Source organism: Rattus norvegicus, chromosome 12 (genome assembly GCF_021556685.1).
Source record: "Rattus norvegicus strain SHRSP/BbbUtx chromosome 12, alternate assembly SHRSP_T2T, whole genome shotgun sequence".
Classification (NCBI taxonomy): domain Eukaryota; kingdom Metazoa; phylum Chordata; class Mammalia; order Rodentia; family Muridae; genus Rattus; species Rattus norvegicus.
Genome location: NC_141545.1, coordinates 45,545,651 through 45,559,044, shown reverse-complemented (window position 1 = coordinate 45,559,044; position 13,394 = coordinate 45,545,651). Strand labels below are relative to the sequence as shown.

The window sequence follows — 13,394 nt, the reverse complement described above, 5'->3', positions numbered from 1 at the left end:
GCAGGCTGCTGCCCAGGAGGGACTCGGCTACCGCGCACACGGGCAATGCTGGCCAAGTCGCCGCAGGCCTGCTGCAGTAGCCAGGTAACCATCTGGCCTGGCTGTGTGGCTACAATGCCACGGCCCATGCCATCTGCTGCTTCAAGCAAGAGCTCATGGGTAGTGGTGTCTCCATCAGAGGCACTGGCGTGGGGCAGTTATCACCTGAAGCCCCTCACCAGGGGAGACCGTTCTGAACTCCAAGCAAACAGTGTGTGCTGCTGCCCTGACAAGTGGACTGGGGCACCCACCTCATACAGGGAACCAAGTGCTTCCTCCTTCGGCTGCGGGGTTTCCCATTCAGGAAGAACTCAAAGGCCCCTGCTGGGAAGGCTGGCAGTTCTGTGCCCAGCTGTAAGCCGCACAGTAACCTAGAGACTCTTTCCACGGGAGCTGTCTGAGCTTCAGAAGCATGTCACCTCCGTGGACAGACAGCCAGTTGTCATGTTGTGCCCCCGCACCCCCAGCTGTGAGAAACAAACCAGAGCTACACGTGGCGGAGGAAGACTTCATTGAGTCCAGGATCAGCCCTGTGCACCTTACAGGAGCAGCAAACAAGGCCGTAAGTCCAGAACTTTTAATAATACAGCAGACGTGGCCGCTTAAGGCAAAAGGCAAGCTGTAGATGTGTGACCACTTCTGGCTCCCAGGGACACACCCTGGTGTCTTGTCTTTAGAGGCAGCACAGGGAGCTAACGGAGACCACCTGTCCCCGACCCTGTGAGCAGGTGCAGCGGCAGCAACCTCAGGAGTCAGTGAGGACAGATCTTGGGGGTAGATCGGATGCTCTGTGGGGAAGGGGTGTCTTCCCGGAGGCTGACAGCAGAGAAGCTCGGTGCTTTCCTAATCGGGGCAGGGGCTGAGGGGCTAGGAGGGCACATATGCTTAAACTACTCTAGTCACCTCTGCATCTGCTCTTAAAGCTCTTCAGTGGCCTTTCATGGCTGTGAAGGCCAGAAGGGAGCTGACCGCACAGCTGATTTCTCTGACAGAAGTCTCTCCAGTGACCTAGCTCCAGGGTTGGGAGAGCTCTAGGGAAGATGTAGCGAGACCAGGCCAGCAGGGGGCGCCAGCACAGCAAGAGGGAGGCGGGCTGCTCTGGGCATTTCCAAGTGCTGAGGAAGGGTTCTGCAAGGGGAGAGGCCTCAGCCTCAGCCCGCTCTGTGTCCTGTGTAGCAGCAGACTGTGGACCTCTGAGGCCTCAATGCTGTGATCTGAGAAACCCTCATGCCACAAAACCACACCCTGGTTGGTGGTGTGGCTCAGTGGCAGAGGCCTCAGACCCCATCCCAGCACTGGAAATGAGCAGGCCACTGAGGATGATTTTCTGCTGGCTCCCAGCTCACTGCAGCTAAGAGCGGTCAGCCCCTTCCCTCGGAAGGTGCACACCCTCTCAGGCCCCCCAGCACCTTTGTTTTGTTACCAACTTGGTCTCCACACCGTGGAGCCCACCCCCCATCCCCCTTCTTTGGGCTCTCTGCAGACCAATGTGGGGTTTCCCGGCCCACTTGTGTTTTGAGCTGGTATTTGCCGGGAGGAAGACTCTGCTTCCTGAGACCTGGTGGCCTGTGCTCTGTGCAGGCCTGTGAGGGGCCTGGTCTGTGGGGATTTTGAGGAGCTCTGACTGGGCCTCCTGGCACTGTGTGGGGCAGACTGGGTGAGCTACACTGCCTCAGTGTGTGTCAAGAGCCCAGCAGCTGCTGAGGGAAGAGACACCACCAGCTCGGAAACTGACCCAACCCCATCCCTGTGGAATGGCCCTTCCGCTCTGCAGGGAAGAATGGCTGTCTCCTTCATAGCACATGTACAGGACAGAACAGCAAGTGATGCAGGACACTCCTCACACAGGTAAGGGTGCTCTATAATTATCAACAGTGTGGACTGGGGCGGGGTCAGGAGACCACTGTGAGCTGGAAAGCAGCTTGGAGGCTGAGCCTTGCCTGCATGTGCGAGACTCTGGGTTCCGCCCTCAGCACCATACCCAGCAGAGCAGCAGGAGTGAAGGCCTGGGTGTCCCCAGGCTGAGGGGGGTTGAAGCCACCCCTGGAAAGGTTAACTCTGAGTCATCAGCCAGTCCTACCAAAGCCCTAGGAGGGAGGAGGAGGAGGAGGAGGAGGAGGAGGAGGAGGAGGAGGAGGAGGAGGAGGAGGAGGAGGAGGAGACGGCAGTGGGCTCTGGCTCAGGCTCTGTACAGGTGCTGCACGGGGTGACAAGGCTGTAGGGCCGCAGGCACACAGGGCACTGCCCCCACACTTCCACTATGTACTGCAGAGCCTCCCTCCAGCTCTGATATTTGTAGGTCGCCCTTCCCACTTCTACATGAGGTGACACCCTAAATACTGTCATAGGGGAAAGACAGGGCTAGGTCATAGCTGTATCCAGCCACGGTGTCACGGGGTAAGCGGCAGATAGGAAGAGGGCTCTGAAAGGCCAGCTGGTCCACAGCAAATTCATAGGCATGGATCAGGCCGCGGTGTCTAGAGGAAGCAGAGATAAGCACAGTCACCAAGGCTGCTGTGGGAGGAGATGCAAAGTCTAGGCTAGCCCTCCACTGTGCTCACGTGCTCTGAGGCCATAGTGTGTCAGATATGCAGACCCCAGGGCTGAGGCGAGTAGGGACGCCCAAAAGACAGTGCTTATGAAGAAGCATCTGAACGGACCTCAGCGCAGTCTTTTCTTGTCAACTGACATTGTATCTCTGTGTCCCCAATGCCAGGAGCAGCTGCAGAACACTGCAGGCACTCAGCATATGCTCCTGCTATAGCAGTCACTGTGCTCCAAATCTCTACAAAACCAGGACAAGGCTCATACCCTGAGAGGACGATGTGGCTGGGACGGAGCAGGGAAAAGTCATTTCTCAGACGCGTGCGGACTCCACCCAACCCCACACTGACCTCCTGTGACAGGCAAAGTTGTCCAGGTCGGAGTTTCGCAGCACCTTCTCGTAGGGCACATTGGCGGTGATCAGGCTGTGGCTGTTGAAGGAGATATAGCGCACGGGGTGCCTGCGGAGGTAGGAAGAGCACTGTAAGGCGGGAGCAGCCTTCCTTCCACGCTGTGTGCGGCAGAACCTTCTGGGCACTTTGCACTATGGAGGACTGGGCCCAGCTTCAGCTCCCAGAGCAGTCGCAAGCACGGTCTCCTCTGGCAGCGTGCCATTCTGCAGACACACTCCAGCTGACTGCTTCAACAAGCTGGTGTGGGCTATAAGAACACTCAACCTGAGACAAACCTATGACGTGGCATAAAGATCTGACAAGCCGCACGGGCGACCTCTCATCCTCATGAGGGGTGAGGCCCCAGTCTTGATGGCCACAGATGACAGCTCCTGTGCTGTGAGCCAGGGGACAGCAGAGAGCAGAGCTGGGTGCTCCCTCTCAGAGGCTCCAAACTAGTGGGACGGTAAGGTGCTCACCTCTGCGAGGAGGAGGAATGCCACACCATACTAAGTGGGGCTGGCTGAGGCCACTAGGAAGGGAGGCAGCGGCCTGTAGCAAGAACGGGCTTTTGGGCAAAAGGACACAAAAAGGAGGGAGCCTGTGAGGGGAGACGGGTGGTCAGACAGCAGCTGTCCTAGACAGAGCTTGGGACAGGCACGGGGCACCTATGAGAGAGGGCCTGGGGGGAGGGGCTGGGCTGGACCTCACTTCCTTAGCCTCCCCTTGGTGGTGAGAAGGTGTGAGCCCTGCAGAGGCCCAGAAAGGCTGGCGCTGTCTTGGACTCCAAGTACCAGCTGCTCTGAAAGCTCAGGCCAACACTTTTCCGAGTGGAGCTTTTGCTTTGCCCTGTGGCACCACCTGGTGGCAGCATGGTGTATCATCGGGGAAGTTAGGGAAGGGCAAAGACACAGAGTGTGGTAGGACAGGGGGTTCTGATCTGATAAAAGTTGCTAACCGAGTACTCACTACGCTGAAGGCCACGAGAGAAACTAATTTTACTTTGCTGCCTTTGGAAATGTCTGTGGAGCTGTCTTGACTTTGTATAACAGCTCCCGAAGCTTCGTACCCTTGTCACAGAGGAGCCAGCGTTCAGCTTAGAGGGCAGACTCTGCCACTGAAGGCATACGACCAAGGTGGGAACTCCTGGCGGATTCTAAATTCAAAAGTGAGGCAGTCTCACACGAACAACTTCACAGGATTGCTCCAGCTCGAGAAGCCTGGGCCTGGGTCAGGATCCGCACCTCAACACTCCTGCTCCGGTTGAGATGAGCTCCCCTTAGCTGAGGCTTGCCCGTCTCCATACTTAGGTGAGGTGCGAGCCACACAGAGCACACGAGGACACAGAGTCTGGCACATAGAGTGGGGCTGTGCCAACCCTTCCACCCGCACACTGGGGATCCGTCTCCCCACGCTGGCTTCTTCCTTCTGGGAATTAAGGTAAAGGAGTTCACACAGTAACCTGCACAGTAGTTGTGAAGCATTCAGTGATCCTAAGAACTGGCTGTGTGTTACTGAGGGCAGCATTACTGGAAGAGAGGAGCTCAGGTCTCCAGATTGGTGCCTTTCCAAGCCGAGGTCACCTCCCCTGCAAAGTGCTTTCAGGAAGGCGCAGCAAGGGCACAGGTGGCCTGTATCCAGGAGCCAGCTTACCTGGAGTGCACCTCCCACAGCTTCTGGTTCATGCGGTAATCCCACACAGACACCAGCCCCTCCTCGCCTCCACTAACAATCTTCCAGTCATCCATCTGGACTGCAGACACCCCCAGCTGATGGGCGGACAGCGACAGGGCAATCTTATCGGTGCGGAGGTCATGAAGCCTCACTCTGGAAGAAGAGCACGAGGAGAAGGGGGTAACTGAGGACGCCTGCAGGCACCAGCACCGCAGCCCCTAGAATGTCCCAGTGGGATTCCCCCATGGGGAACTCAGAGAAGCAACTCGGAAAAGCTTTGTCTTGTGATCAGAAACAAATCTGACAAAAAGCCAGGGTGAGGCAGGAGCAAGCATGTGCTGTCCCAGACTGCACCCACACAGGAGCCCTAGCCGCGTCCAGGGGCCTGGGATGACTTGAACCTGGAGATTATGCCTCACTCACTCCCCAGGCCCTGTCACTGTGTAGTCGGTCACCAGGCACACACGGGACAAGGATGGATGTTGCAGCTCTGAGCCGAAGAGCTGGATTTTAGGGCAAATTTTACCAAAAGTTTGGCAAACTTGCCCATGGGGAGCCAGAGCCAACACTATGGAGGACTAAGTTAGTCTAAGTTAGGTGTTTGACTCCATGTCTCTCCTGGTCTATGCCCTCTCCAGGTTCCTGGGTCCCTAGTTCTGCCCAGGTTTGCCGCTTGAGCTCTGCTGTTGTTCAGTTTCCAAAATCAGAACTTTGATGAGTAAGTGACGTTTTAGGGAAAGAGAAAACCCAAAGAGCTTAAACAATAAACAATAGTCACTCCCTACACAGCAACAGGCATGGCCAGCCACGTGCAGAGCAGCCCTGCTGGCTCGGACCTCAGGAAGGGAGGGCAGCTCCATGCCCAGAAAGGTAGGTTGGTAACGTCAGGCTGACAACAGGAGCAGGAGGAGCCCCTGGAGACTGGTCAGTCTCTCATGCACTGTCCATGGAGGAAAACTGCCGTCAGCTCCAGGGGGCTGAAGTAAGCCCCTGCTCTAACAGGACCCTCCAAACAGCCAGACACCTAGCAGCACTGTTTCTGCCAACTGTCAATCAAAAAGGATACCAGATTTAAGAGAAACAGAGCAATTTATCAATAATACGCCCAAATCAACAATGACATTTAAAAGTATGTTTATGTGTGTTTATCTGCAAACCCGGGGGAGGCCTCAGATGGATCCTGGGGACCTGGAGTGGCAGCTGTGAGCTGCCATGTGAGCGCTGGGCTTGTGCTCGGAACCCATGAGCCACTTCTTCAGCCCCAACTGCTCCAGTTTGTGTAAACGACCACTGATTGTAAGACACACACTCGGGGCTGGAGCCAGGATCCACAGGTAAAAAAACATGGACTACTCTTGGAGAGGATCTGAGTTTAGGTCCCAGTACCCACATCAGACAGACCACAAATACCGTACCTCCAGCTCCTGGGTGGGGATCCAGATGCCTCCTGGGCTACGTGGGCACAATCTGATCTTAAATGCATCTTTAGTTTTATGATAGCAGTTAATGTTAGTGTATGCTGTGCTTTCTCAACTTGGAGCCAAGTTACATATAACACCAGGTACCTGAGAGGCTGAGGTAGGAGGGTGGCAAGTTCTAGGCCACCCTCAACAGCTCTAATCACATTCTGTGTCACATAAAAATGGGCCTGTGATATAGTGTGGTGGTAGAGCCCTTGCCTAACATGGGCAGGATTCTGGGTTTACTCAGGAAGCTGAAGTAGGAGGACTGCTGAGAGTTTGAGGCTAGCCTGGGCTACATAGCAAGACCTTGTTTCTAATAAAGAAAAACCCACAGGCTGCCCTAAAAAGACTACACAAGTCTGTCAGATGATGAGCAGCGAGCAAGTCTGAGCAGCAGCTCCTCCTCCATAACAGGTCCCTCCAAGTGAGGACACAGAGAAAGGGCAAGAAAACCCCACGGGAATGCCTTAGGCACACCGCATCCAGTTATAAACACTGTAACGCCCCAGGTGGGGAGGCGCATGACTGCTGCACCTGCAGACCCTCTGCAGGGACTGAGCTCAGGCTCCCCAGTGTGAGGCGTGGGCTGGCAAGGCAGAGAAGGCACTGCTGCTGCATGCTTCTGGAGTGGACAGGAAAGGCGTCCAGCTGCAGCATGCACCCTTTCTCCTGACTGCAGATGCAGCGTGATCACGGTCTCCTCACATTCCAGCCTTCAGTGACGCCCACGATGAGGGAAACTCGCTCACCTGCCTGCTTGGTGGACAGTCAGGCTATCAGCCACAGGGCTGCATCAGTAGCACAAGACAAGCACAGAGCCTGATTCAGAAACCTGGGCAGCTTTCTACCACACACCATCCCCCCTGTCCTGCAGGAGCACAGACCTTTTAGACTCATCTTTTAGACTCAGAGCAGGGCGGCTGCCCTCTATTCTCGGTGCAGGGGCAGTGAGGAGCCATGACCACCTTAACCCCTGCTCACAAAGATGGTTATCCACCTTCCAGAATAAACACAAACTTCATGAAAAAGCAGCAAGGATTCCAGCATGGCAGACAGCAAGAGGTGTGGAGGGCAGGGGCATCACACCGAAAGGCGGTCCTGGTGATGTCCTGGGCTTAGTGATCGGTGAACACTGGCCAGAATAAAATACACACACTGCAGAATGTCCCCTTAGAAATGGAAGCATACAAGAAGCCTTTGGCGCCTAAGGGAGAAGGGAGTGCCAGTTAAGGAGTAATCATTAGGCTGAAAGGGAAATTAGAGGCAGCTTAAAGATGCTATGCGTGTGAGTGACTGGAGGGGAGGGGATGTCATTATCTGTGCACCACTTCAGGCAACCGTAGGACATGCCAACGGTGGACCGTGGACTCCCAGGAGCCGATGAGTGGGTGCAGATGGAACCATAGGGACAAGAACTGCCCAGCTGTGACAGTGATCATGCACTAGGGTCAGGGATGAGTCCTCAGGAAGAGAGCAGTGTGTGGGGACAGCCAGCCAACACAAGGCTGCGTACAGGACACTGCACTGGCTTCTGGGTGCACAGTTTAGAAGTTAAATGCTAACAGCAGTTCCTTGGGAGGGGAAATGTAACCAGAGCCCTAAGGGAGGTTTTTACTTTACTCAAGGTTCTGCCATGCTGTTTAAAAATCAGGCCTCAGGGCATGCTGGCTTGACCCTGGCATGCACGCACCCAACTGTTTCAGACAGTTTACAAGGTTCATGGCCAGTGTGAAGTGGGTATAATGTGGGAGAGTGGGACCTGGGATCCCAGCACAAGGGAGTGAAGGCAGGAGGACCAAGAGTTCAAGGTCATTCTTGGCTATGAGAAGTTTTAAGAAATCCTGGTGTAAAAACACACGAACAACAAAATAACACATGACCACATGGCAAGATGGGGGAGAGTGTAGACTCACCCCCAGCCTCACTCAGTGAGACAGCCTGCCTGTCTTCAGGCCCCTATAGACAGAGACCCAAGGTCGTGGGGGAACCAGGAGGGATCCTCCAGCTGGAGCCCTGAATGAGATCTCCTTCATGCTGTTAGTCGGATCTACCAGAAACCCTCTGTGGGTGTTTAGTGTGGCTGTTAGGAATACAAGGGCAAACCTTTGGTCCATTAGTTCAAAGTTTGTCGTCTGTTTCTGTGCTTACAACAGCACAGCACGCCAAACAAGACAACACACAGCAGAGACACAGCGGCTCAGGTTTGCTAATGACTCAGAAACCAGCCAATCAGTAGAACCCAGTTTTGAGACATCTGGCTTGTCTCAGGCAGAACTGCATATACTGCAGTGTCCTGTCCACTCAAAGCATCAAATTCATATTAGGAAGCAGGTATCGATCATCCCAGAGCATCTGACAGTGTGCTGTACTAACCCACAATGCTGCAGCTCTGGCAGAGCCGGCAGCCTCAGCACCCAGCTAAATCGCACACTCCGCACTGGGAAACAGGTAGCCCAGCAGATGGGCAGAGGCACATGCCAGGTTCACTGATTCCAGGGACAAGCAGGGGCCAACAGTAGGAACTGCGAATCCTCATCTAGTGAGTGTCACCACTTTGCCTGCTGAAAGAAAAGTAATTGGTCTGAAAGCTATAATTGTCCTATGTTTAATATTCATGGATGGGCTTGGAGGACAGCCCCAATGCTCCCTTCTCTGCAGCCCTTGCTAATGAAAACCGAACCATAGGAGGCGGCTTTAGCCCGCCAATTAAAACAAAAGACACCAGAACCTTCCAAAGACTCCAGCAGAGGAGCATCCATCTGATGGGCAGGGAAACGCGCTGGAACAGAGAGGGAGGCACGCTCTGGTTGGTCCTGTGTAGAGCTTTGAATAACTCATTATAACACTTGCTCGTTCACACCCTGCACGCTCCCTGGCAGCAGGCAGCACTCATGAGCACACTACAACTCTCTGTGTGCTGGGCTGGAAGGAAGCGAGAAGACTCTTTAATTGGGGGGTCACACCTTGGGGCGTGCTTCCTGTTGGTTTGAATTCAACAGTGCTGCATGGTAACAAGCAGACTGAGGCAAAGCTGGCAGGGTTTGGATGCTGGGCTGGCTGCATTTCTATCCAGGAACTAAAGGTGATGTACAGAAATGTACGTGGGAAACGTGTTTTGAAAGGGTCAGCACACACTGCCATTTGACCAGGCTGTACCAAGCTGTGGAGCTGCACACAGTGCATGCGGAACCCACACCTCACCCACACAGCACCCCAGCCTTCCCAGAAGGCTCAAGTCCATAGCAACCAAACACTGTGTGTGCAGGTGGACCTCGCCAGCTCTGTCCGGCTGGGCTAAGCTGCAACCCAAGGGGTGATCCTAAGCTCTGAGCACCTGATTGCTCAGGGACTCTACTAACCCCCAAACTCCATGGCTCAGGAAAAGCCAGCCTGGGACACTGCCCAGGACAGCACTGCTGGACAAAGCAGCAAAACGGGAAGCATGGACGCTTTTAGCTTGGAAATGGTGCTTTAAGCACACGAGCTCAGCAAGCTGGCTCGGCAAGGGCAAAGACTGCAGCAGCCTGGTGACCTGAGTTTCGTCCCTAGAGGCTTGGTAAGGGTGGAAGGAGAGAACCAACTCCACAGTTGTCCTGGGACCTCCAAATGCCCACTGTGGCCGTGCACCCTCACCAGCATGCATGCACACATTTAAAAACAATAAATTTGAGACTATAGATAGTTTGCATACCTATGTAGCACATTTTTGTCTTGTTCTTCTTAAGATTTTAGTTCTGATTGTGTGTCTATGTGCATTTATGTGCACATGTGAGTGCAGGTGCCTACAGAGGCCAGAGGAGGGCATCTGGTCCCCTGAGCTGGAGTTGCCTTTTGTGGCTGCTGAGAATCACACTGAGGGCCTCTGGAAGGGCAGTGCATGCTCTGAACAGCTGGCCCTCCTTGCGGCCCACTCTCACAGACAGCCTCACTGTACAGCCCAGCTGTCCTGAGACTTGCCTCGTCCTCCAGGTGACTCTCACACCCAAGCAGTCCACGTCCATCCCCAGTGACCGAGCACTGAGCAAGGCTGGCTTTAGAAGGTACCTCTCCAGTCCACCTTAAACAATCTGTGCAGGAAGCCCACCCAGCTGGGGAGACGTCGACGGGCGGAGCGAGAGCTGGCCCACACTGGTTTACAGTCAGTTCAGGTAAGGACAGAAAGAGCAGTCTTGTCAACAAACCGCACCGAGACAACTGAGTGCAAAGCTAGGCTCCGCCTCACACTGAACCCAAATCACCTGACAGCTAGGTCATGCATTTTAAATATAAGATTAAATTTTTTTTCTTTTTTTCTTTTTTCTTTTTTTTTTTTTTAATTCCCCCCCAAGATTAAATTTTAAAAGTCAAAAAACCAGACTGACAACCCTGGACTAAGGAACTGTTTCTTATAAATAAATGCTAGCACAAGCAACAAAAGGAAAATCAGATAAATCACACTGAACTAGCATTTAAAGCCTATGCTGTGGAGAAACTGTTAGCAGTGAGAACACCCTTCACACAAGGGGAGGAAAGGCTTGCAGAGGACTCATCTGACAAGAGATTTGCACCCAGAGAAGCGAAAAACCTGCTACAACTCAACAATAAAAACCTCCATTGAAAATAGGATTTGGAGCAGGGCAGTGGGGCGGGGCGGGGGGGGGGAATGGACACACCTTTAATCCTAGCAGGCAGAGACAGGAGGCTCTGAGTTTGAGGCCAGCCTAGTCTACAGAGTTCCAGGGCAGCCAGGGCTACCAGAGAAACCCTGTTTTAAGAAACAAAAACAAAACAAAAAACAAAATTCGTACCAAATGTTACACAGCAGGCGCTAAGCCAGTCGGCTACACAGTGAAACCATGCCTTACCCTTCCATATACCCACAGTAGGATTTGGACAGACACATCTCCATGGAATGTATAGACGGGTTCAGGAATTGGGTCCTTAGACATCAGCACCAGGGCAATGCAGATCAAAGCACAAGGAGACCAGTTGCCTGCCACAGAAACTGAGGACTGCCCGGGGCCAAGGACAAGGAGAAACTGGGCCAGGGCAGGCAGGATGAGCAGCTACTCCAGAAAGGCGTGACAATTACCACTGAAGCCAGCAACTCAATTTCCAGGTGTCTACATTCATACGAGAACTGAAGATACACAAAACATTACACATGAATTACTATAATGGTCAAAACTATTAAGAGATTTAATTAACTAAAGCACCCACATGTCCACTGGCTTAGAGATGGACGGATGCTGTCTGTCCAGTGATGGGCACTACCCGGCCATAAAAAGGGCAGTGTTATGATGCACACTAACACATAGCTCACCCTGAAAACATGAGACTACATGGCAATCAGTCATAGGAGGCCTCGTGTCAAGCATGTACATAGATGTCTACAGGTAAGTGCACACTGAAGGAAAGTCAGCTAGTGCTACTCAGAGTGCAGAGCCTGGGCGGACAGGGACTGCTCATGGCGCGGGGCTTCTGTCTGGGGCACTATTCTGAAATTGTCTGTGCGTTTAAATTGGCGGGTTACACAGCACATGAACTCCACCTCAAGGAAGAGTTTCCAAAAGTGAACTTCTGGTGGAGATGACTTCGTGAAAATGCTTGACAGACAAGAATAAGGACCTGAGTTTGGGCTCACAAGGCCCAGGTAAAGCTGGACACAGGAGCACACATCTGTAATGTGGTAGTCGCATGATGAGATGAGAGGTAGAGTTGGGGGGGTCCCCACAAGCTCCCAGACTAGCTAGTCTGTACACACAGCCAACATGGAGGAGGCAAGGCCTGAGATGATGCTGTCCTCTGATCCCCGCGTATGTTCTGCAACATGCACTCTCGCTCTGTGTCAAACAAATGAAATCTAGGAGGGTGAGAGCGCGTGGTCCAAGCAGTGTATTAGCATCCCAACAGCTGCGCTCAGCTCCACATGAGTCTCTGGCAGCACGTGAGAGTGCCCTACTCTGGTCCCTGGCTGTCACTGGCAAGGGACTAAGGCACACAGGGAAGGGCTCACTGGACACAGCCCTGAGCCAACAGCTACAAGCGTCTTCCACTCACCGACAGACATGGAGGCTCTGGTTGTAGTTTGCTGCCCTCAGTCTCACCACCAGCAAACCCACAGATGAAATAAGAAAACCAAGCCCCGAGCTGTGACGGAAGTCAGCCTGATGGACTGCAGCAGACACTGGGGAAGTGGCTGTGCCAGGCTTCACACCATCCCGGTGTTTTCTTGTGGCCCTGCCCTGAACAGGGATTCCCACTACAGAACTGTAGGGTGGGGCAGGAGGCTGTAACCACTCTCCTGGAACTGAGTGAGCCTAAAATACCCTGCTCTTCCTCAGGAGAAAAGAGCAGACTAGTGACTAATGGGAACAGTGTGTCCATGTTGTATGCCTAGCTGTTGGGCAGGCTGCCCTAGCAGGGGCTAGCCTGGGAATGTACCAATAGGGGCTTACATATGTTTCAATTCTTCCATAGAGGGAGGGATTGAGGATCTTGACTTTTAGGTGAAGCAAGTCTTGGCTTTTCCTCCAAAGGCTAACTGTAAGCCCTCACTTGGGATGCAAGCCCAGGCCTGTAGTCTGGGTTTACTGTCTGGGTTTATTCTAAAGGGTAGGGGTATCCAGGGCTCTAACTCTGAGGAGCTCTGCCCCTGCCTGTCATCTATTGACTGATGCTGTGCTGAGAACCTGTGACCTCCCTGTTTTATTTAAAATTTTCAATTCCACTACATTCTAATAAATTGGATTTCTCAAAATTAAACTTGGGTTTCACACAGACCAGAGGGCCTTCTGAACTGGGCAGACGGTGCCTCATCAAGTCATGGTGCATGAGGAGGCGGGTATCATCAATCCAGAGTAAAAAAGGCAGCTTTACCGAGAATACCCACATGTCCCAGATGACAGCTTTCGAGAGTCAGCTGACAGCCAGCAGCTGTGACATCCTGGAGCTATCTGGGCTAAGGTCTTGAGACACAAAGGGTCCTCTGCTCTGGAGCAGGGCTCTGACTTCCCGCCAGCACCAAGAAGCTCACAATGCACATACACTCCAGCCAGGGTCCACAGCTCCAGGCCTGATTTGGAGGTCCCTAAGAGCCCCTGATGTCTGCTCCACTAGAAAACGGCTGCGACCGTCAGCTCAGATCACGGACTGATCTGTGTCCCTGGTCACACACTAGAGCTACCTGCCTTGGTGGTGATGGTTGGTGTGCCTGTGTGTGGTGTGTGTGTGTGTGTGTATATGTGTGTATGTGTGTGTGCACTTGGGAGCAAGGGCATGAAGAAGTCAGAGGGCAATGCCA

General features: G+C 53.4%; 1 protein-coding gene across 1 annotated transcript in view; it reads right to left on the bottom strand.

Annotated features, from left to right (window-relative positions):
* Nucleotides 1-533: 533 nt before the first annotated feature.
* The window catches only part of Fbxw8 (F-box and WD repeat domain containing 8), a 90,608-nt gene continuing 77,747 nt past the window's right edge, over nt 534-13,394 (bottom strand). Inside the window, exons 9-11 of the mRNA NM_001107145.2 lie at nt 4,629-4,802; nt 2,934-3,044; nt 534-2,516 (exon numbers count right to left, since the gene is read on the bottom strand). Coding sequence (NP_001100615.2) covers nt 2,372-2,516; nt 2,934-3,044; nt 4,629-4,802 — 430 coding nt within the window. The 3' untranslated portion in view covers nt 534-2,371. The remainder of the gene's footprint in view (nt 2,517-2,933; nt 3,045-4,628; nt 4,803-13,394) is intronic.